The 24766-nt window shown below is 51.9% G+C and overlaps 1 protein-coding gene across 3 annotated transcripts in view; it reads right to left on the reverse strand.

The window, feature by feature from the left end:
• Positions 1-24766, reverse strand: part of ZFHX3 (zinc finger homeobox 3) — a 562868-nt gene that overhangs the window by 55550 nt on the left and 482552 nt on the right. For all 3 annotated transcript variants that reach the window (XM_082062573.1, XM_082062574.1, XM_082062572.1), the window contains one exon: positions 7192-7423. In XM_082062573.1, coding sequence (XP_081918699.1) covers positions 7192-7423 — 232 coding nt within the window. The remainder of the gene's footprint in view (positions 1-7191; positions 7424-24766) is intronic.

A 24766-nucleotide genomic window follows, 5' to 3' on the forward strand; every position in this document is an offset into this window, starting at 1 on the left:
AGCAACCCCAAACACAGCTGCCAGATGGACATCTGATGGCTTTTGATAACCATTAAAGTGATATGAAAGTAAAGCAGAACCACAAGTTTCCACCTGGCTCTCTGTGCCACCATGAAGCAGAGAGCTTGCTATCCACCTGGACACCCGGAGGCCCTGCACAGAAACGCCACCGTCTGCAAGGAACTGCCTGGAAATGTAAAGGTTCCTAAACCATTCAATCCATCAAAAAATGAAAAAATTCCAGGGTTCAGCAGAACAACAAAGGGCAGAGCAACAAGCTGTCCTCCTGCTTTAAATGAACACACATGACATGAGATCTTGGAAAACAAGAGGATAATCCTACACGTGGGGGTAGTTGGTGGGGCTGGCACAGAGATCAGAAATGCTGCAGTAAAGGGGAGCTGCAGCTTTAATCTGCTTAACATACACATCGCCAAGAGCTGTTTTCCTCGGTTGCTGTTTCATGTATGTTATTGCACTGCGGCTGAGTGTTTTCTCAAAACAGGACAACGGCTTGTCTTACTCGCCGTGTCTGAGGATGAGACGACACATGGATTTCCTCTCCAGACGCCGGTGCTGCCGTGGCCCTGGCCGCAGGACACCCCGGTGGGACGGGTGCATGACCAGCACCCGCCGGCCTTGGCGGCCCCGGCAGCACCAGCAGCAGCACCGCTCACCAGCCACCTGCCCACCACGGGCTGGATTTACACACGACACTTCGAAAACAAAGCTCAAGCGGAGGCTGCTGCCTTCAGGGGTTACAGACAACATATTGGGAAAAGACAATATTGAGTTGCGGGGAGCGAGAGAGAGGTAAAAAGCCCGTGAGAAGCTAATGAAGCTGGGCAGCATTTGATGTTTGCACACGAGAGCTCAGATTGTCATCTGGGTTGGCAGATGATTAAACGTGTCAATCAAGGACAAAGCTGGAAATGGCAAGGGGAGCGTTGAGAGGAGGTGTCTGTGCAGCGCCGGGAGGGACCCGCCTGCGGAGGAGAGCGGGGCCGGGGCAGCGCGAGAGCGGAGCCGCTTCTGCAGCCGCAGCCGCAGGGCCGCGGGAGGGGATGGCGTGCAGAACGTCACTGCGGAAATCCTGCTCACACCAGGGGGGAATTTTACACCAAATCCCTCAGCGTGCACCTCGCACGCTGCTCCTCCCTCACCCAAGGGCGACACGTTCCAGCCAGATGAACCTGCGCTTCCCCAGCAGACCCAGGGCTGTACAAGCTTCTGACTGGTAGATGCTACGGTATGAACTGTACCCCACTCTCCTGCAGGCACTGGCCCAGCAACCTGCTTTGGGAAGTTTTTAATTGTTGTGTGCAATTAAGTCCCACAGAAAAGTGGAGAGAGGCTTACAAAAGCAAACTAATTATTCCTTTCTGAAACCCTCCATTACCTCTATCAGATGTAGGAGAGCAACATGCTTGTTTCTCCAGCATTAGTAATGACCACATTTCCTTTAATTGAGACCAAGTGGAGGACATCAGATCTAAATAAATTTGAGTTATTTCAAGCAGGGAGAAATATCATTTGGCATTACCCATTTTCATTTCAAAAGTCTTAAAGTTCCACTGAAGTACAGAGCTAGCAACCACGAAAAAAACACTTCAAAGGAGTGTCTCACATCCCTGTTGTAACAAATTACATTAATAATAACGTCATGCTTGATTACTGTGAATAAGAAACACCTTGCATGGTTGCCCACTCTTCAGGGTGGGCAAACAACAGGACAGATTTCTGTGGAAGATCCCCTTCCCCTTCCTCTATCGTTTGTTTCACTTCATTGTACAGACAGGTCGATCACAATTCCCAAGTCCAGGGCCCGGCTGGCTCGGGAGGGGAGGAACTGGAGAACCCAGGCAGGAGAGGGGAATTCACAGAGCGACGCCTTGGCCTCGAGGAAGAGGATAATGCACTCGCGACTTCCAAGTCACACATTAAAACTGGCAAATGGGGTGACACCAAGCCTCTCTTCTGCTAAATAGAAAGTTTTTGTCTAGGAGAAACCTTTTCATACTGCAAACCACATCCTGTGTGTTTCATGAGCAAATCTGCTCCCGTTTACCAGCACCTGCCCCTGCCGGCAATGGCTTTACATCCCCGGTGCGGCTACAGAACTGCTTTTGAGAAAGAGGAACACCGGCAAAGTGTTTCACAGGACTCACAGCGAAAACAGAGGGGCAAGCACCGTATGAGCATCCAGCTGTCTGCAAGCACCACAGCCAGAGCCAAGCTGGGTTTGGTAACTTCTATTTTTAAACCACACAGGGTTTTCTCATCTGGCAACCGCTGCAGCTATACCTCAGTTCTGTTTGCATACTTGGTTTCATTACAATTCACATCTTGATTTCAGTGTACAGTTTGCAGCCCTTCAGAAGGTTGAACGCTGACATCCAAGGCAGCACGGATGGACAGTGCACCCGGCTCTGCCCGGGCTCAGAGAGGCTGCGGGTGCCCCCCGGGAGCTCTGCAGCTGCAGCTTTCAAGGGGTGACCAGAGCAGAGCTTTACAGGAAACGTGTTCCTCAAGTGACTGCGGTCAGGCTGTGTGGAGCGGGGTGAGTGCTGGCCCCTCACCGCGGGCAGGGCAGCGGGGACGCTCCTGCCCAGACCAAGGGGCTCTGACTGTGCTGGGCAGGGGGAGCAGCTGCTTCCAGAGGGCCCGTCCGCACACGCCAGGGCCCCACAACGGCCGCGTGCCAGCAGAAGGCAGCTGCGGGGGGGTTGGTGGAGATCAGCAGGACTGCAAAATGGTGCGTCCACCCGGGACAGGTTCTCTGCAGTGATGGGCTGTATGCGTCCAGCAGAAGAATTCTTCAAGAACGAGTGGTATCTCTGGCTTAGCCTGACCCGAGGGAAACATTCCCACCTCCACAAGGACAGAGAGATTCTCCAGAAGTATATCATGCTAAGAAAAAAAATCTAGAGCTGTGCTGAATAGAAGATACTATTTCACTTTATATTTAGCCTTCCTACGGATTTTCACAGTAAGGATACAAAGCTTTGTAAAACAGCCTATTGGATGGCTCAGGGAGTTGAGAAATAGCCAGCATTTCCCACCAACTATTACATGACTTTTCCACAAGTCATCTTATTCGTCCTGCAAGCCTCTCTATTGGCCTCCAGCACAACTGCAAAGATCAACACATTCGACTGGTTTGGGCTCACTTGCCACATTTTTTGTTGTTGTTCTTTTCAAATGCATTCTCAACAGTCCCGCAGGTTGTGTCCAGGCTGTGGTACTCAAACCGCACTGCAAGAGGAGCAGGAGAAAGGCGCTCACCTCGTCCTGGGCCACGGCGGGTGGTCTCAGCCCGTGTGTCGGGGCAGGAGCCTCCAGCCACATAGGCACCACACAGCCTTGGTACCAACAGCGTCCCGTGGCCACACAAACTGTCCTCTGCAGCTACATCCACCAAAAGCTCTGCCTGAACTGGCCACCTGCACCCAGCGCCTTCTGCAAGGAAACACTGTCCAAGCCAGAATGAAAATCTGGTGCAGGTTGTTCCTCTCCTATTTCTGTCATTACCTAATGAGTCATAAGTGCATCCATCCCTACATTTTAAAAATGTTTTGGTTTTTATTAGGAGTTTACTTGTTTGTTTTTTCCTTTCTCTAAACTCCCATCCCTAAAAATCAATTAGCTCATGGGTATCGTTATACAGATGCTTCTGCAGCAAGGGGCTGACATCTGCAGTGGCAGCAGCCCAGATACCACAGCAATAGATGTCCAAAAACACCCCACAGAGGAAAATACCCCCTCTCCCTCACGCTGTATTCTTTCTGACCAACAAAACAGCTGAACGTCCAGCCTGGGCCCACTTCCATGTCTCCTGCATAATGAGCACACTTCTCAGAGCGAGCAGAAAAGTTTAATTGTCTTTAATTATCCAGTTCAAGGAGGATTGAGTTTCTTGCCTGATGTCCATATAATTTCCCTGCCAATGACTTCATCGTCCCTTTACTGGAAGCAGAGTGTAGCTGCTAAAGCTCCGTTCCATAAAAGAGACAGAAGTTCCAGTGAAGCTGCCGCGGGCAGAGACAAAGGTCCTTGTGTCTCCAGGGCTGCTGCTCAGGCTGCGCGTGTGTTTGCTGTGGGGCGGGAGGGAAGCAGTTGCAACTAATATGCAATCAAGAACCATCACAATTACAAATGTAAATGAACAGGCAATTGGCACTGACCTTTGTAGATTGTTAGAGGACTAATTAAGGTATGATCAGACACTCTCTTCCAACAGATTGAGATGCATCTATACAAGCAAATATCTACGCACCACCCAGAGACAGCAAAGCTGTTTACTACATGCCTGCACATGCCAGCGAGTACGTACACACAGCAGCGAGTACATACACACACCAGCGAATAGGTACACACACCAGTACGTACACACACCAGTATGTACACACACCAGTACGTACACACACCAGCAAGTAGGTACGCATGGGCAGAGCCAGCGCTGAGCCGTGGCACTGCTCCCTGCCACAGAGCAGCACGGGGACCAAGGTGACGCCCCCCGCTTGGTGCGGTCCTGGTCCCACAAGGCTGCGGTATGAGGGCTGAGCCGCCGATCAGCACGTGCTGCTCTCCTGAATGGCTGCAACAGCCAAATACACCGGCAAAGTTCAAAACCAAGAAAAAACAAGTATGTCAGAAGAGTGAATCTAAGCCTAGGTACGTGTGTACCCCTGCTACACATCGCTGACACCCAAAACTACAGAAAATAACAACAGCCAGCTAAATAATAAATAACAGCAGCATTTTATAATGCTGGAAGTCTACGCGTCACAGAAAAAAAGTCAAGGATCAGCCTGTTTGAGGCAGAGCTTTTGATGCATGAAGAAATTACACTGAATAAGTCACAGATGACAACACGTTACTGCTGTGCCCTGCAAGAGGTCGGCCCTGCCAGCCGTGAGGAGCAGCCGGGTGCTGGTGGTGTCCCTGCTGCCCGGCCCGGTGTCCCTGCGCTCAGACACAGCCCCATACCCTGGTCCCTGCCCTTGGACACGGCCCCATGTCCCAGTCTCTTCTCTCGGACACGGCCCCATGTCCCGGTCCCTGCCTTCAGGACACGGCTTCGTGTCCTGGTCCCTGCTCTTGGACATGGCCACAGCTGCCCGGCTACAGGGCGGCCCCGTTCCGTACTCCAGCTAATGTTTTGGTACTGTGAGGGGATCAGAATAGAGGGAGATGAAAACACCCCTTCACCCCATGGGCTACAGCCACTTCCTACCCAAACCCGGCTGCCGGCACTGCAGGATAAGCGGAGCAGCAGAGCAGTGCCTGCCCAGTCTCGCCCAACAACGGGTCGAGAGAGCGTCTGAAATGAAATACCTCAGGTCAAAGTGAACTGCATCAGAGGTTCCCCCTCTTTGCATTCTACGGAGTCTTATCCTTACTTGTATTTTTAACCTTTGAAATAAAATATGCTAAAAAAATTCTTAGTGCATTTTTTGCTGCCAGTTTTCTTGAAGAACCAACAAGCTTAAAGGAAGTTTTCTCAAACCATTTGAAAAAGCAAAATATTTTTCAACAGAGATTTCCTTACAGTGATTTGTTAAGACTTTTAGTTAAAAAAAATACATTTTAAAAATGGTCAAACCGTTCTACCTCTCAGTAGTCAGCTCTGCACCCTCAGCACCTGCAGTGTCACAATCCTGGTGCACGGACAAGGAAAGAGAAAGTTTCTAAAGTGAAAGACAAAGTAAACCAAAACTTCTAAAGTTAACAAAGATTTTCAAGATTGTTCTGCATGTCACAAAACGGCATAGCTGGTTTGTCCTCTCTGTTCTTTCTGCTTTTAAGAAAACTCCCAAACTGTACAACACTGGCCAGCATTCCCTTTGGAATGTGCGTGTTTTTCCCCAGGCAGAGAAGCCGTGGGAGCTGCTGTCCCCACTGTGGCTCCGCTGTCCCTACCGCAGCTCCACTGTCACCGCGACCTTTGGGAACGCGATCCCGTGCCCTCTGCTCTGCTGGGCCACCGGGTTCACAGATCGGTCACTTGCTTCCATGAGACTGAATTTAACTCTTGATTATAAGACTCCTGTTTTACTTTTCAGGTGTTCTGCAATATTTCAGATCCTTGTTACTAACACACATAACAGCATCACAACCCAGGTCTGAATTCAAGAGACATTTCCAAGACCTGCTCGTGTTCTCCAACTGGTGCTACTTTCCTTTCCCAACGCCTTTAAGCTGAGATGACTCTCCTTGTCCCTGTGTTCATCAGCTGCGGAATGCCACCTTCTCAAAGCACTTTGCTGTCAGATTTACCCGTTTCCCCACAGCCACGGAGCCAAGCCCTGGCCGAGGCTGACGCGAGGGCTGTCCAGGCTTTCGCTGGTGCCCCCAGCCCTGGCGCCTCCCAGCCTGGCAGCATGTGTAGCAGCCGGCTGGGCAGGCTCTGCTCCTCCAAAGAGGACTTCAGGAGATCGTCCTTCTTCCTAAAGTAAGAAACTTCTTAACCCTTTAAATGATTAAACATTAACATTTTTGCTCAGCCTAACTCTCCCCTTTAAGGCACACCTTCTGTTGCCAGATTCACAGCTGCAATCCCTTTCCTGTTATCTGTCCTTCCTGTACAATTAAATGCTCTGCCCAAGCCCTGCATTTTATCTGCCTTGTCAAGAGGAGACATCGAAACCAAACACTCACCCCTTCCCCTGCCCACCCCTCCGGCCCAGCCCCTCCTCTCCATCCAGCGTTGCTGCCATGCTCAAAGTCAATGAACAAGCTGGGACAGGTTCACACTGCTGCTCAGGACCTCATGCATTTGCAAAATATCTATGAAAAGTACAGCACACTAGTTTGTTAGTTGTCCTAGTGTGACGGTATCTTTAGACGCTCACACAATATTCCAGAACAAACATACACACCACCTCTACACGTCCGACTCGTGCTGAGCCCCTCGCACAGAGCAGAGCCGACACGGCATGTGAGGGATGGTGCTCGGAGCCAGCCCGTGGGGCAGAGCTGTGCTGGACCTGCAGGCACGGGGCTCATCCCGCTGCGGGGCTTCCATCACCTATCACTGATAAGCAGTAAGTGCCACCCTGCACCAGGGAAGAGAAACAAGAGTCTCTCTTGCTGTGGGGCTTCACAGAGTGTCTGACACTGCCCGTCAAACCCGGTGACATGGAGGAGCCTGGAGCGCGACCCTGAACACGCCAGGGAGGCGGCACTCACCCGCCTCTGCCGCTGGACACTTGCGGATGGTGAAGATCTGTCCCAGGTCTTCCTCTTCCTCAGGAAGCCCTTTCTGGAGGCGCTGGAGCTTCCGCAGGCTTTCGCTGCGCTGGTGCTTCATGGAGCGCACGTGCTGGATGAGGTTCAGTTTGGCCTTGGTGGAGTAGTTACAGAGGACACAGTGATAGTAGCAGCTTTCACCCTCCACCCCGCTCTCGTGATGCTGAAGGTGCTGTGAAGAACAAAGTACAGAGATGTGAATTTCCTTTATCATCTCCACTCTCCCTGGCTTAGTCCACTGTAAATTGCTAAAAGCCACCTGGGAATTGAGTAAGAAACCACATTTTGACAAAGACACGGTAAGATCGAGCCTGTTTATTCTCAAGGTACCACACGCTCTCCTGCTTAGAAGCAAGAAAAACGTAACACACTGAAACAAGCACAGAAACAGAAATCAAGATAGGCAAGATCACCTCCTTCAGTGAAAGAAAATACCAGATCCAACATTAACAGCAATTCACGACCTATGCATAGCTAATTCTTTCATATTTAAAGCTTATCCTGGGAGGGGATCCAACTTCATGTCAAACAGATAAAATTTAATTTGATAAATTCTCATTGAAAATTACGAAGAATAAAACTAAAGCAATCCTAGAACACAACGAACCCATTAGACCAAGAGGTCCTGGAAGCAGCGTATGGAAGCGCAGCGCGTGCCGTCCCGCCCATCGCCGCGGCTCTGCCGCCTGGGACCTGCGGCAGCCTGGCTGGGAACGCGGCCGCGACTGCCAGCCAGACCCAACGCCAGCGGCGAGCGAGCTGCTGTCGCTGCAACGTGGCAGCACTTGGGAAAGCTCGTCACCCTCCGAAGCTGTGTTAGCGCAGCCAATATAGCTAATTCAAGAGTATTATACCTTGATTATTTGACAAAATCTATCAATCCTCTGGCACAGAGGTCTATGCCGCTAGGGAAACCAATACTATTTTATGTCATGAATCCCAAGGATGAGGCAATTAGTTCTTAAAGCCAGAAGCAGGACCAGCTGCCCACAGCTCCGGCAGCTGCCACGACACAGCTGGGCTGCGTTCGGCCCGGGCACCGCAGGGCTGGAGCTCCACAGGCCCGATTCCCGCTGTAATCATCTGGCACAAGCCTTCAACACCCACGTTTCAGCCAAGCAGGAATCCCTGCCAGCTCCCACTGTCCCACCTCAAGACCTCTTTTTGTCTTCAGGGTCATCTCATGAAACTCTTTCCTTGCCATGCACTTCACCCAAGGCACATAAATAAGGTGATTTGGATGTGATCTCAAGGTTTGTCAATCAAAAATATTGCCTATGTGCAGCCAGAACTTTCTGATAACAATTCTGACGTCTGTTATCTCAGTTACAGCTCAGATAAGATTAAAGACACATATTACCCAGCGCTGTGTGCTCAGCGAACACAGAGGCAGGAGAGCCCTCTGAGTCTAGGAATGATTAAAAATAGGATAGGAGCTGATGCTGAGGCTTCTGATTGGAAGAGTGAGGGAAGAGAATAAATGTATTCTAGATCTGGCTAATTAGACTCGCCTCTTTTGGGATCACGATGTATTTAATTAAATTCACTGTAATATTTGAAGAATCCACTAGGGCACTAATCCCACTGGTGCCCTCAAAAGATTTTTTTGCTGTTTTCCCTCATCAGAACTACTTCTTCCTCTCGTTTCTATTGTTTGCATGCATTACCCTCTTCCTGAGCCAGAAAAGAGAAATAGCTTCAGACATAGAAAGCCAAGGTTAGCGAGCCAAACGGCAGAGCTCAGGCAGCCCTGCTCTGCCCTGCGGGACCTGACCTGGAACAAACCCCCGTCCCATCCGATCCGTCCCCGCTCTGCAGACGTGGCCGGTCCCATGGCCCAGAGGTGCTGGGGAAACCCCATCCTGCAAACACCGCGCTCAGCTCAGGCTCGCAAAGTGCCAGCGGGCTCACGAGTAGCTTCTGCGAGAAGAAACCTCTGGTGAGCAATTAGAGAAAGATCTGGTCGTGGGTTCAAGAAAATATTAAGGATGTGGTATCTGTGGGAATCAGAGGCACAGGCTGTACTGCTCTCATTTTAAAAGGGATTTTAGGAAAAATTTGCCTTAAACAGTTTAATAAACACATCCCTTTTTCTGCTCCTCTTCTGCTCCCACTCCTGCGTGTTTCAATATCCCTCGTGCCTGGTCGGCGTCACCTGCCTGTCGAGCGGGAGGACGCGGGACCCGGGGGCGCCAGCAGCACCACGTGCACCGTGGACACGCCGACCTCCGGTTCACGTCAGCCTTCCGCGGCCGGCGTGAGACAGCGTGCCGCACAAGCCAGTACGAGCTGTGAGTTGCCAGAAGTGATGAAATGCTGGACAAGTACATGTAGTTATTGTCCATCATACTGTTAAGCTTTCCCCTTGTGAGAATTTATCCGTATCACAGAAAACAAATTCAAAATATTAAACCACAACCTTGTTAAAAGACAAATCAACTTGAAAATCAAAGGAATATATTGTTCCTAGAAAAACCAACCAACTTCTGTCAGAGAACATTGATTTCTGCAAGTCTGAGGGGGGGTGTTTGCCCCCTCCCCTCTCAATGATAGGAAACTTCCAACATCTGGTTCTTCACGCATGGCATGCAAAATATTGATCGGGTTTAGTCAAAGCTCCACTTTAAATCAGAAACAGACAGAGGAACGCTCTGATGGAAACCATACGGCTCCCGAGCGCAGCCTCCCCGGGGATGCGGGCTGTTCTGTATGTACAGTAACCGCAGCGCAGTGCCGTGCCGCTCACAACACCTATTCCTGCAAACCAAACAAACCAAACCCAACCCGGCCCATCTCCCACTCGGGAGGCACTCGGGTCTCTGGCCAAAGCTGCGCCCTTGCTCTGTGGACAGGAGGATCCTGCTCGGAGACCTCGTGTCCTCCTGTCACCCCTGCACCGCCTGCCGCGACCTCCGGCACAGACCTGCGGGGTTAACACCGGTCCCTCCCCAGCTACAGAGCACCGGGTTTGGTAATTCCATCTCCACACGAGGAGCTGTGACTGCAGCTCTGCCCCGTGCTCCAGGGCTGCATCCCTGGCACGGGGGAAATGCCATGTGCCAGGGAGCCGCGGCAGCTGGCTGGCACCGCTTCTCACCAGGAACACACATTTTCGGGGTTGCTCCGCACCAAACCGCACTTGCGCCGGCAGCCAGGATGGATGCAGCCCTGCCCCAGGAGCGGTTCGGGCTGGTTTAGGGAGTGTTGCATATTGACCTCCCCCTTCCTCGGGGTTTGGCTTGAACAAGTCAGCACGCTGGAAAGGTCTGAATGTGAAGACAGTTTAAATAAGCAAGAGAAAAATGATAACTTGCGCTTACATGCAGCGCAGAGCACTGGGGGCCAGCGCACAGTGACTGGTCCCTTTGTGGAGTGCAGGGCACAGCCCAGGCTCCCCAAACGCCAGGAGGGACAAGGGCAGCAGCCCCGCCGCGCGGGCCTGGGCTCGGGCAGGACGCGTTGGGATCGGGGCTGCGGGGGCACACGTGGGCAGGGGCAGCAGAGGCGCCTGAGCAAGCGCTCATGTGCGCTGGGATGAGCCGACCACGCTGGGCTGGGGGACTGACTTGCCAGTCTTCACTTGCTAACATATGGCTTGGAATTGTTTTCTTCTACTAAATAATAGCATAATGAACATTCACAATGTGTGGCTATAGAAATCTGATTTTTAAATGAAATAAGGAATGACGCTATATTCAATTTTTCTTTCTCTCCACCTCCATCCTTCACATATCCCAACTTTGTTTATTTTGCCACTTATCTTTTCCCCATCCAACACGGCCTCACCCACAGTATTTTTCAATTACTGTGGAATTTAACGTGACAGCTGTATTAATCTGACTGCAGGCAGCCCTCCTCACCCTGTGCCACGGACTCGCTGCCTTCTTTGGCAACGAAACTGTTGTCACCAGGACCAAGGATCCACACTGCTACTATCACACGAGTAATAAACTCTCCTGCTGAATACCTTTGTGGGTGTTACTGTAGTTAACATTCACCATTTAATCTGATTTCTAAAAGCTTCTATATGTCTTTCACATGTTAAAAGATGTAAAATCTGTATCTGCTCAAAAGCTCTTCCGTATTAAGTTTATTACAGCCACCATTCCTACGGTAACACGAGCAGACCATCCTCCCTACAGGGCTCTGTTGCCAGAAGGCACAATGTTATTTTCCAAACCCTGTTTGCTGTGTTTAGTGGGTCGGATACTGTTGTGGGGGATGTCTGAACTGTAACCCTGGGTCACCAGGGAGATGCAATAACCACTTTGAACTATCTCAGGCTTTTGAAGTTTATTATTCATTAGAAAAAAGGCCCAATTTCTATGCAATCTTAACTTCATCTGGTATAAATCTTCCCCTTTGGAGAGCCCTAAAAGCTGCTCAGGCCAAACCCATGGTGACAATGTGGGAACCTCACATGCCTCCGGTCTGCGAGTGCTGAGATCCCACCTCACCTCCATGGTCCCAAAAGCAGGAGAAGGTGTGAGAAAGCTCCACAGGCTCGAGGGTGGTGGCCCCTCTTGCAAAACGACAAGGAACAGCAGAAAATCTCCAGAGCTGCCCCGGCTCAGGCAGCCGGTGCCCCCCTGCCCTCGCCGGAGCCCAAGGACATCCTGCACAGCCCAGGGGTCTGCAGGTGAAGTGACACGCCTGGGGACCAGAACCCAAATGGGGAGAATAAACTCCTGAGCTCTCTGCAGCAAGTGGAGACCCAGCGGTACCAGACAGCAAACCCTCCTCAGCACAGCCGCACACACACCACCAGCCGCAGCGGCGACCGGATCCAAAACAACTCATCTGAGCTGGGCAAGAGCACAAACCAGGACAGGCAACACGCGTCCACCACCCCCTGTGCACACAAACATCCTTTTTGCTTGGATGGATAATCGATAAACAATCTGGAGAAATCTCTTCCAAATCACTTTTGATCACTTGCTTTGGCTGGCGCCCACAGTACAGGACACTCCTGCCACAAAAGCAGAGGACACACAACTACCGAGACCTTCTTTAAGAAAAAGTTTTCAGTCTTTAACATCTTTGGAGGAGTTTTTTTCCACATGTAACACTCTTCTTACCACTGAACTCAGCATGACGTCTGCTCTGTTGGAATGGGTAAATTAGAAGTGATTTAAAAGAATTGACAGATGCAGCTGAGGAAGAAGGAGCCAAAGAACTGCTGGAGGGTTACAGAGCTGTGGAAGGGAGCACCACGGCACCTCACACCGCTCTCACTGCTGCTCGTGAGCACCCACCCCTGACCAGCACCAGCGACAGGACCTGGAGCCAGCAGGGCCCCATGGAGCTCACGGCGGCACCCAGGAGGGGAGCACCGCGGAGCCGGGGCGGTGCAAGGTCACTGTGAAGCCACTGCTGGCACATGCATGTGCAGAGGAGCTGTGGGGGCACATCCCAGCACAGCAGGGTGCCCAGGGACTGACTCTTCCTCAGGGTGAAGTCAGACACGAGTAATCAGTAACAGGCTTGGCAGGAAACATTCCACATAGCAGCAAGAGCCGTGGCTGTGACAGTGCCCTCGGGGAGCAGGAGGAGACAGGACCCTCACAGCGGGGCCGGAGGGGAGACCGGGAAGAGACCAGACCCCGCACAGACCTCAGAGGCCTCATAAGCATCTCTTGGCCTCCATGTGCCTCTGATCTGCTGCATGAGATAAATCACACAGCCCTGGAAGAGAAGAATCTGAATTTTTAATGAAAGTCATGTGGATGCAGCTGTCTGATCCCGGTCTGTTCCAAGTACTCCATAAAAGTCAGAGCTGGCCCATCCGTCTTGCTCTGCTTTCACACCTGCAGCCCCGGCTGGAATTTCCTGGAGCTGCTGGAGACGTGGGACACGGCGGGAGCTCACACGGGCTGTGTGCTGGGAAGGGCTAGAGCATTCATAGCTGACCCCAGCCCTGATGGTCTGAAAGGAGGAAAAAATCCATCCTTCGTACAGCAAGTTCAGAAGATGAACTCACACTCTTCCGTGTTCCAACATGCTGCAGTTGTCTGCTGCTTCTGAAGAAGCAGCATTACCAACCCCTCCCTGGCTCCTGGTGTAACCGCTCGCTGCACAGGTTGCACCGTGGAGTTCGGACACACATGCCCACCAGTTTCTGCAGCTGGTAACTGGAATGGCCTAAAGGTGAGCATCACTGCTCCGGCCTCCTCAGTGTCACCCAAGCCCTCAAAATCACCACCACAACATCAGGATGAGGAGACTTTGCTCAATAAATCTGGATTTTGATCTACTTTTTGGTTTCTGATCTTTATTTTTCTTTCCAAAAGGCTGGATATGTAGCACTCCCTCCTGCCAAAGAGGCTGCAATACTTGATGCAAGTCCCTGAGTCCCATGGAAAGGCTCAAGAACAGCACCAACTGCCCCGATTAATAGCCAATGCCTACACCCTCTCCTCCTACATCTGTATTTTCTGTGCCCTCCAACCCTGCCTGGAGCCAAGTGAATGCCCTCGGTCCAGTGATGGGGCCGACGCAGACCCTGCGCAGCCCAGGCAGGGACAGAGCTGCTGAGCAAAACCACACGGGGCTGCACCGGGTCCCCGACCATCCCACCGCGGGCCCCCAACCATCCCACCACAAGCCCCCGACTGCAACGCTGTCAGGGAAGCAAAGCCAAGACTTTCTGAAAAAGGAGCAGGCAGGTAGCCAAGCAGAGACCTGCCAGCCCCGGGAAAGGTCAGTAACAATGTGTGAGGCACCAAAGTTCTGGGCAGCTCCACCTAAGAGCTGATCATCTGGCAGCACGGACGAGGAGCCATCACCATGGTCCCAGCCAGGCAGTGGCTGGGAGGCTGGTGCTTGCCATGCCGAAACCCATAAATGACCCCAAAAGCCACCCAGCAAACTGGGTTTGCTCCACCAGCCCTTGAAGTCTCATTAAAAGACAAATATTGCTCAGCCTAAAGATGGAGAGCTCAGCATGGATTTTACTGAACGTTAAATCAACCAGCAAGCGTAGCCAGCAAACTCTGTGGCACTTTAACTTTAAATAATGCAATAATTATTGAATTTCCTTTTTATAACCGAAGTGCTGGAATGTAAACAATGAGGCTGTAATTGCAGGAAGGGGGGATCAATAGAGGCAATCGTTTTCAGCCATGTTAATTGTAAATACAATTGCTCCAAGATGTCAGCCCCGTTCTTCTTGCTCCCAGAATCATCCTAACGGATGACAGAGTCCAACTTTCCCATTACAGCTGTTCGTTCCTTTAAGAGGTTCTCAATCAGGTCTGATCAATCTGTCAAGATAATGCATGGAGTAAGTAAGACTCTTCCAAACACAAGCTCCCAATCAATAGCCCGGACCTGCTTAATGAGGAGGGGCTAAAGCCCAGAGGGAGGCAACAGCCCCAGCTTGTGCCGGGCTCTGCAGCCAACTTCTCCACAGGCCTTACTCAGCCACCTCCTAACGAGGACATTGTTTATGCAGACTGCGATGAGCAGCAGCCCCACACATTCACTGTCCCCCAGGGTCACTGGGCAAAAAATGACAAAGACTAACAGAAAGCAAGAGCCAACAACGGCTGAACTTGTATTCACACTTCCCCCACGCTTTTAAGTGTGCAAGAGACCTGAAAGTACTAATTAATCATTCGTGACAATCGGGGTGGGACCCCTGGCAGGCCAGAGCATCACTAAGATTCCTCCCGTGCACTCGAGGAAGAGCCAAGCGCACAGTCCAGGGAGGTCACGCAGGACGTTCGAAGTGGAGGTGGCAGCCAGAGGTGCCATCCTCCATCTGAGTCAGCATTAATAACTCTGATAGCACACGGGTAGCCCTCTGTACCGCTGGACACTGCGCTATGGGCTTGCTGGGCAGCTGAGAACGGAAGAAAAGAGAAAGGTCTCACTGCAGCCCTGGAACTTTCTCTTCTCCCAACACCGCACTGCAGGAGCTGCAGTCACACTGATCTGCTCTTGGGCAACTGCAACTTCAGAGAACTCTCCAGATGCCCCAAATCTTCACAGCTCTCCCCAAGGAGGCACAGGCGTAAGCACTGCTATACAAAGAGATGAATACAGGAGTGTGTGTATTGATCCTGCTAATTATAGTGCTAAAAACAAAAGCACAACTGAGAGCCCATTTCCTATCAGCTGCTGTGAAAAGTGCTGCCCTCCCCCTCGCGCGCTGCTGCTGCGGGCACGGGGCGTAGGGCAGCCCCGCGAGGGACGAGGATGCTCCTGGCACCCACGGAAACACCACCTGAAAGCTGTGCTTTGGTTTTAAAGTAGTGCCTGCAAAGTACCCTATGGACAGCAACAGGATGAAGTTACAAAAACATGGGAACGTTGTTGCTGTGACTCAGCAGCGGCACCGAGGAGGAGGTCAGGCCTGCCGGCCTGGCACAGACAGGAGCTGGGCAGTTCCAGGAGCCCTATCCTTGCCAGGGTAGGAAAAGGAACGGGAAGAGATCAGCTGAACAGGAAGGCAGGACAGTAACCAACAGCAGGCTCAATGATCCCACTACCCAGTCATTTTTCAATGTATTTTGTATAAATACTTGAAAATTATAAGTTCAGTGTGAGTGGTTAGGCTGTGAACACGCTGGTCTAGTAGAGCAGCCCATGAATATGGAAAATTGCTGGATAAAAGGCAAGTTCTGTAATAAAAAGGGCTGGAGGGAACCTGAAAAGACAGCAAGATAAAAATCTGTTGTCCATATTGTAATTATATGGCTGTTGAGTGACTGAAAAAGGCTCTCCATAACACAGAGCAATCGCAGGACTACCCATACAGCTGATGTATTATTTCCTTCAGCAGTGACAGGAATGATCCACATGTTATGCTGCAAGGATCTCTAAGGATCCGTGTGTTCGACGCACAGAACACAACGCGCTGGTCTGCTGGTGTTAATGCCAGCTCAGCTTAAAACAACTGCCCCAAACACTTTCTGTACATGTGGAGCCTGCTTTAAGAATTTAAATTGTTTTTTTTCCCCCCATATTAAGTCTTTTGGAAAAGAAACTGCTGCTCACTGAAAGAAAAGACCCAGGACGTTTCACATGCGCTGAGCTCCTGACTGCTAACCGAGGCCGAGGCACCCGGGCAGTGGCACCAGGACACCCCACCGAGAGGGACATGGCCTGGAGAGCGGCGGCTCCGGTGACGCCACGGGCAGCAGGAGGGTGGATGAGCCCCTGCCCCCACAGCCCCTCCAACTCTGCCTGGGCCCCGGTGCCCCAGCAACCACACAGGAGCCCGCACAACAGGCTGGGACACCGGTGCCCCCGAGGCACAGCAGGGACGGGCAGGATGGCAGCAACACTGCCCACGGGCAGGACAGCATGGGACGGGCAGCAGGGCATCACTGCTGCCCACGGGCAGGACAGCATGGGACGGGCAGCAGGGCATCACCGCTGCCCACGGGCAGGACAGCATGGGACGGGCAGCAGGGCATCACCGCTGCCCACGGGCAGGATGGGCAGCATGGGACGGGCAGCAGGGCATCACCGCTGCCCACGGGCAGGACGGGCAGCATGGGACAGGTAGCACAGGCAGCTTCCTGCACTCTGGCCAGCCCACGTGCAGCAAGGGAACACCGTAATAATGCTCCACAAAACCACGTGGGAAATTGAACCAGCCTCCAAAAACCACACTGAGTTCACATTATTTAATAAAATACTACAGACACAGATCAACTTCCCTTACCCAGTATTTATTGTTTCATCTCTCTCTAGAGAAGTTGCAAGTGCTATGATAGACTGAAGATTTCCTTGTTTTCATATAGCTTCTTTATAACTTCCTACAGCAATGTACCACATTGAATCCCAACAGATAACCATACAATAACAACAATACACAAGACAATTTTTTAATCCTCTCCATAAATCGAAGAATATCAATATCGAAGAGATGGATGACACAACCTCCCCTCACAGAAGCCAACAAGGACACATTTAGGAACAAGAGACCAAGCTCATCTTTCGTCCACAGTCCTCACACAGAAATATTTGTGAGAAATACTTTCCACTTTTTCCAGTCAGCTAGAGGACTCTGTGCAACCATGGCCAACAAAAGCCCAAACTCTGTGCTCCTGCTTCGCCACAGCACCCCTGCAACACAGAAACGTGTACCCCCGGACACGAAACCATCAGCCCTTCCCAATCTCCACTTGCTGTGACAGACAGTAGTACCTGCTCATCAGGCAGGTCACCAGGACCAGCACTGGCCTCTGCTCAGCTGCGTGCTCCAGCATCCCACCGGGATCAACGTTCTCCGGCATCCCACCCGGATCAGCCTTCTCCTCATCCAGTGCCACGGTTGAGCTGGGCTTACGGGGTCAGCCCAGGACACAGACGAGTCCTGGACTAAGACAAGGCACTGTCTGCACTCTGGGGCATGTTAAGAGGTGCTACAACAAAAGGAAAGCTGGACGGCAGTGGTGGTGGTGTAGCTGTGATAGTCGAAGATGCAGATGATGCGAGGATTTGCAAGAGCACGTGATATGGGAGGAGGGGGAACCAAAGGAAGGTGTAGTGGACTAGTACGACAGAGAACCAAAGAGGAAATAGGAGATGTATAATATTTATTGAGTCCCGAAGATGAACTGTAAACCAGCAGAGCGAGCCCAGGGCCGGACAGCCCTCCCAGCAGAGCAGCCAGGGCAGACATGGGTGGGCGCCCAGCGGGGCAGGACCACGACACAGCACCCATGGGGTGCTGCTGGGCATCAGGTACCCCAAACAGAGGGACAGCAGCACCGCCTCATTCAGACACGCGCTGTGAAAGTAAGTTCATTAAGTGTCTGTGAAACACACAAACAGAACACAGAGCACCACAGAAATGCCCATGAGAAAATAAATAATTCTTCATTCAGTGAAAGCTTTGGATTGTATTAGACAAAGCCTGGGGCAATGTAATGAAAGAGGAAGATAAAAAGAAACAGAATAATTACTCATTCACAGAATGAGGTAAGAATCCTACTGGAAAAATATGTATGGAAATACTTATAATTAAAAACTGCAATAACGCCTGCACACAAAGGGCTGAATTAAGGCAACCTTAAGTCTGATATTTTCTGTGTTTAAGATGGTTGTGAGGGCTTCCATGAACTGAATGGACACTAATGTGTCTCAAGCACCGTGCATATAAATCCAGGCAATGGCTCGGTGGCTCACACCACTGAGCAGCTCCGGTGTGAGCGGAGGCCCCAGGACACCAAGGGGGAGTCAGGGCCCGGACCTGCTCGGATTCCTACAGAACGTGAAGCGCCAGCTTCCCGAGTTCAGACAGTGCTTCCTTTCGGTGCAGCTGTAACGCTGATGCTAATGTTTGTGTAAAATGTCCGATGTGTATCTAAAACATAATTCAATTATAGTATACTTCTGGAGATAGATCTACAAGAGACCAGAATTACTCCAAATATTAGTTGCAGCTATTCTCTCCAAGACAGACTACAAAAATGGAAAATATGGAGCTTGCAGAAGTACACTGAAGCCAACAGAATAAAACCGGAGATGATAAATGCCTCTGCTCTTTGGTGCTCCCTTTGTTCAAGTGTATCTGCACCTACTTGTACTTGGCATATCCAGGTACAGAAGCTCTTGGGAAAAACCAGGCACAGTATTTATTGGTTTTAGCAATTTGGGATCTGCAATCCACAAGGTAAAGTCTGTAGAGACACACACAGGGTAAATGATAAATACTATAAAGGCAGCACTAATCAGCATTAAGACTACTTACTGACTACTGTAATTCAGAAATAAAATGGAAGCAGCAAGATCTGTTTCGGGAGCAGTGTCCACCCGTGCCAGAGAAGTGTGAAGAGGTGACAGATTTCTAAATCCTATTTCTGAAGATGCCTGTGTAACTCCATTTATTCCAGTAGTCCTGAGACTCCTATTTCTGTGACTGCGTGGGATTAACTGCTTTGCAAAGACACTTGCTCAGGGTTCGCGTTTGCTTTCAAGAGGCCAGTATGCGGGTTTCGTGTCTCGCTAATCCACCTGCCCAGCTCAGAGTCAGACATTTTAACAGTCTGTCTGAGTAACGCAGAGCACACACCAGAAAACCCAGGGAAGCCAAACCCAAGGAGGTGTGGAAGCAATGAGAGCAGGGTTCCCACACGGTGGGACCACAGGAAACGTGCAGAGGCAGACAGGAGCGGCCTGGAATGCAGAGCCCGTGACATGGAAACACCATCTACGCAAGGACACCCGAGTCTTTAAACGTCCCCCACTATGGTCCAAGTATGTTCAAGAACTGGCTCTGGGACAGCTGGTCTTCTCCAAGGGATGTGGAGCAGAGCACATGCACCAGCATCTGCTCCATTTCCAGTGAGGCAGCTGGTGCTCAGGAGGCACAACTGCCCACTCCAGAGCCACCCTGCACCCATCGGCCAGGCTCAGCAGCAGACACCGCGAGCAGGGACACTCTGCCACCACCCACACGGGTAGAACCGTGGTCCTAACGTGATGCACCCATACCCAGCATTCCTGGAGTTACAAAACAGCCCCACAAACACTGTAGGTGTCACAATTTACATCAGCAGTTCTCACATGGGGACACTCTCACACTTTTTGCTGAAGAGGATGCAAATCATACCTGAAGGGAGGAAGGCATTAGCCATCCCAGGATCGCTCCCAGCTATTCCTCACTCGCTGCTTACCCTGCCTAAGGATCCTCCTTTCCCCGACACACACGTGAAGACTGCAATGCCTCTTTGAGCCAGTTTCAAAAAAGAAAGAATGGCTGATCCAAGAAGTCGAGACGCGCTGAATTAGGAGTTTCTCGGTAGCACAGGAGGACACCTGGACTTGGACAGGGCTGCAAGGACCCAGCAGGAACCCAGACAAGGGGACAGGACCTCCCCGCCTGGGGCATGACCCAGCTGGCACCCAGAGGCTTTGCCACAGCCAGGCACCACGTGGGCATGTGATGTGATCCTGTCTTAACCCCCTCACCCATACAAGACCTTCCTTCCACCCCTTCACTGTTCTCTGGTTCTAGCTACATCCAGCCCCAAAACGTCTCGGTGTGATGGTGTAGCTCCTGCCCTACCAGCACCCTCCTGTTTGCTCCTGACCGAGGAGCCGATCTGCACCCCGGCAGCAGCCGCCAGCGGGAGCGCAGGTGAGCGCGGAGTCTTCACCGGGCACCAGTGCTGCCCTGGTCTCTGCGGCTGGCACAGGGACACCAGCGCTGGGAGAGGAGCCAGCCCTCAGCCCGCGCAGAGGCGGCAGCTCTCGCCACGGGCACAGGGACCCCAGACCCAGGAGGCTGGGGACGCCCCAGGACCCCCGGCGAGTGCCCGGGTAGGGGCTCTGCCAGCCCTGCAGGCACCAGGAGCCCCCGACGTGGCCGCCGCCGCGGGTGCTGGAGCTCCAGCGGCGCAGCCGGGACACCGTGCCAGGCACGCTGCTGCCGAGAGGCGAGCGCTCTGCTCCTTCCCCACCAAAAACCCCGAGGCCTCCCGCGTGTGTGCTAACCACAGCCCTTTGAGAGGCTCATGTATTTACAAACTGAGGCATGTTGAAATCAAAGGGGATACCATATGACATAATTCACATTAAAATGTCAACAGGCTGACAATTTATAGAGTCAATCCACTGAAGGTGGGGAGAACTAAGACGTGGTAATTGTTTAATTCCCGCTTAAACCAACAGCAGCTTTACCTTCAAACGTGGTACAATGTGCAGGGCCTTCCAGGCGCGCTGTCAGGCAAGTGATGCCAGCAACTGGCACTCGGCCAGCAATTAGATAACAGTGTTAACTATTTATAGGCACTTCCCACCAGCAGTGAGATGCGATGCTGCTGGGAGAAACACAGCTCCAGCACACCCCACAGCAAATATTTGCCATCAGCACCAGGACAACCTGTTTTTCAGGAAGGTGAGTCCCTCTGGTTGGGGCACGGGAGGTCCGTTGCCACACCCCACCAGGCCCGGCCCGGCACACCTTCTGGGGAGGAGACGGCGCGAGCCGCCAGCTCTGCGGGCACTGGCTGGCAAACCTGCCCGCGCACCCCAGCCCCCAGGGCCTGCAAACACCACTGCAGAGAAACAACCAAGGTACCAAGTGCCCCAGCCGTAAATTACTCTGGGGCACACATGAACTTTTTACCGCAGGTAGATCACAGCAGCTTTTCCCATATCAAGTATATTGTGCTGTGCTGTGAGACATGACATCTGGGCCAGCTCAGCTCGCTGACGTCCCCTGCCCACAGACAGGCTGCTGGCGACATGTCTTGTAGCTGCAATAATGCATAAGGAAGGCATGAGAGAGAATTATGCACCACTGGGAAAAATTTTACCTAGATAAACCACAGCCAATAAATTTTCTATAAATGCCAGCTAATGCTGTCCCTTTGAGAGCAATGGGAAGGGACTGCGTGGACTCCAGAGTCCCCTGCACAGACTTGCTGTCTGTACATAAACAGTAACACCTCATTCTCTCTTCTACCTCATTAACTGAAACGCATTAAAACAAGTGTGCATTGGGAGCAGAAAATGAGACTGTTAAACCAAGCTGATATAATCCTCATCAGCTGTGGGAAATGAGAGCACATCCATTATGCTGAATCAAGTGCGCCAACTGTGATTTACCGATAACGTTAAGACCCCAAGAAAGATGCTCTTCGCCCTTGCCTGTGTCTCTCCTGCCTCTGTCACACGGGGCAGCTCAACCTGCCATCCCCAGGACTGTCTTGTGAGTCACATTCAGAGCTCTGGGGTGACGTTCCCCACCGCAGCACCCCCACTGGGCACAGCGCTGCAGTCCAGCTCCGCTCAGCACTGTCCAGGCCTCCTGTCCACAGGAGGCGTCTGCCCAGTAAGAAGCCTGGAGCCCTCTGACTCCACTACTATGGAAGTGGAATAAAAAGCCAAGCAGCCAGCAGAGCACACACCCAAAAAACAAGGAACCCAAACCTGGATGTTCACACAAGGGCAGGGTGCCTGGGGTGATGGACACTTGCTGTGGTATTCACACCTTGCCTTAATGTTACCAGCCCACAGAACAGCACAAAGGGCAGAAAATACAGCAGCACCTCGGAACAAAGCCACCAGCACTGTGTCATTACAGGTGGCCCCAGGCTGGCAGTCCCATGCAGCACGAGCCAGAAACAGGGCAGTCTCAGCAGAGGTGACGAAAGCTGTCACACAGTGACCTGCAGCAAGGGACCAGCTCTGCACAAGGACAGGGAACTGCTCCCTTCTCCTGGGGGACAAGCAGGACACGTCCCTGCCCTCACGAGCAAACACTTGCTGGAGATGTTGGAAAAAGGCTCATTTTTCTCAGTGCAGCCAGCCCAGGGGAACCCTCCCCGCAGCACAGGAGGAGCTGGCTGCAGGAACTGCATGGAGCACTTCACATCAGACAGCAGCTTCGGGCCCCCCAGCAGCCTGGGTGGAACCGCCAGCCTCTCCCCACGGCTCAGCTCTCCAAATTCCCTTCTCCTCGGCCCAGCCACGCTCACAGGTAACAGGACAGGGTCTCGGCTCCCCGACGTCTCTGCCTCGCCTCCCTACGTACAGCAGGAACGTAAGCAACCGCTTTGGCACTCGCATCTGCTATTTCAGGGGTTTTAAACCATGTGTAACTATTAAAGGGCTTTTGTCTCCGAGTGCCGTCGGTTTGCAGCACAGTCCAGGCTGGGCTCTGCAGGACTCGGTTCCCCCACAGGAACCCCAGGGAGCGAAGGGAACATGCCAGGTCCAACCTGCAGCTCCTGCAGCCCGTGCTGGCATTCTGAACGGGGTCCATGAAGTCTGTTTAACCAGCATGACGTGTGCAACAGAATCACAAAGAAACAGGCATTTAAAGTGACATCTGTTGGATTAATTAGCTGTGTAATTAGCCTCCCCTCTGTGGAGATAGGCTTTGTTACTGCTGCCTGAAACTTCCCCAGGTGATTTTCTTTGTAACCATCCCTCTGCAAGCCTGAGAACCAGGAGTGGGTGGGACAGGACTGTGATGCCTGTTCCGAGAGAGGCAGAACAGTCCCAAGGCCACCAGGCAGCTGGAGGGCATTAAACAGCAGCAAGTCAGAGGACCTGAACAGCCACATGAACGTGGTGAAACCCACACAGGTCACAGGCATCAACCCTGCAAATTCTGTACCTGCAAGCGTGGGACGAGAGGAAGGGGTAAAAATCAAAATTTTTACATTCTGTCCAATTAGATCAGAGAATCCTGGCCCCTGCCTCCCGCACCACCTCCCCAGTGCGCCTGAGCTGGCGGGGGAGCCGAGGAGGCTCCAGTAGCCACATGGCGCAGCAGCAGCTGCACTGGGACCTGCATCACCACAGCGGCTCTGCTGGGCACCAGAACCCCGACTGATGCTTGGGACAACGAGGAAACCAGGATCCTGGGATTAACTGACTGCACTGATGATTCAACAACCACACAAAGGTACCTTCTTAGAAAACGACCACCCTGCTTTAAACGCAGAGCAAGAGAGGGAAGGAAGTAATCACGGCATTCATTTCTGGTGTCAGGAAAAAAGTAGTTTAACAAAGGAGCTGTACGGCAGCTCCAACATAAATCAAACTGGTGCCTAAGCAAGTGTTTGTACTGCAAGCTGATCCCAGCAGCTTTTCCCTGTTGTGCCACAACAGCCAGATTCAATTCCTCACAGCTCATGGGAAGGTTCAAAATATGGTAGCAGGAAGGCAGTTTTAGAGAACGATGACACAGCACTACCAAAAGTCAACTGACACCAGAGCTCATCATCTTTGCTCTGCACAGACACGCCGAGCCCCTGCCAGAGCCACGAGGAGCTGGGATCTGCTCCTTGTGCACACCCCAGCACAGCGTCTGCAGCCAGGGAACAACTGGCATCTCTCAGGTTTTACATAAATATTCACCTCCCAGGCAGCGGTGGCATTGAAGACTGTGCAGCTCGGGGCCAGGGCCGTGCTCCGGCAGCGGTTGGGTTCGGCGCCCTGGCGCTCTGCCCGCGGCTCCGCGGCGTGGGCAGCAGCCTTGGCACACAGACAACGTAACCCGGAGACAAGGATCTTCAAAGAGCGGCAATGAGGTTTACCGGAGCTTGTCCAACTGTACCCAAAGGCACAACTTCCAAAGAACCTGTTGCACAAGTGTGACTTATTGCCTAATTTGAGTTGCAGAACTTGATTGCACACATTACAGTGCAAGGCCAGAATTTTTAGGACTGGCAAGTAGGACCAAAAGAACATTATGGTAATAAGTTATGTATTGTGCATACATTATTTATTGTAATTTAATGAATTCCCTAAGAGATACCAAACATAGAACCTCCTATGCCACTTCCACAGTACAATTATTTTGGGAGTTTAACTGTTACAAAATTTATTCAGGAACAGCTCAGTTATCTCAGGAGGGAAGATGACAACGCGCCTTGTAACCTGGCTGCATTAACAGAGCCCAACATATCACACAGAACAGGGTGGGGAAAGCACCTTATGGCCTCCTTCCCAGCTTGCAAATCAACCCACTGTCAGAGATGGATAGTAATGAACAGCCATCCATTATTTAATAAGCTCATCTTCAAAGAGCAGGCAGCTACGC

This window comes from Streptopelia decaocto (genome assembly GCF_964273445.1).
Source record: "Streptopelia decaocto genome assembly, chromosome: 11".
Taxonomy (NCBI): domain Eukaryota; kingdom Metazoa; phylum Chordata; class Aves; order Columbiformes; family Columbidae; genus Streptopelia; species Streptopelia decaocto.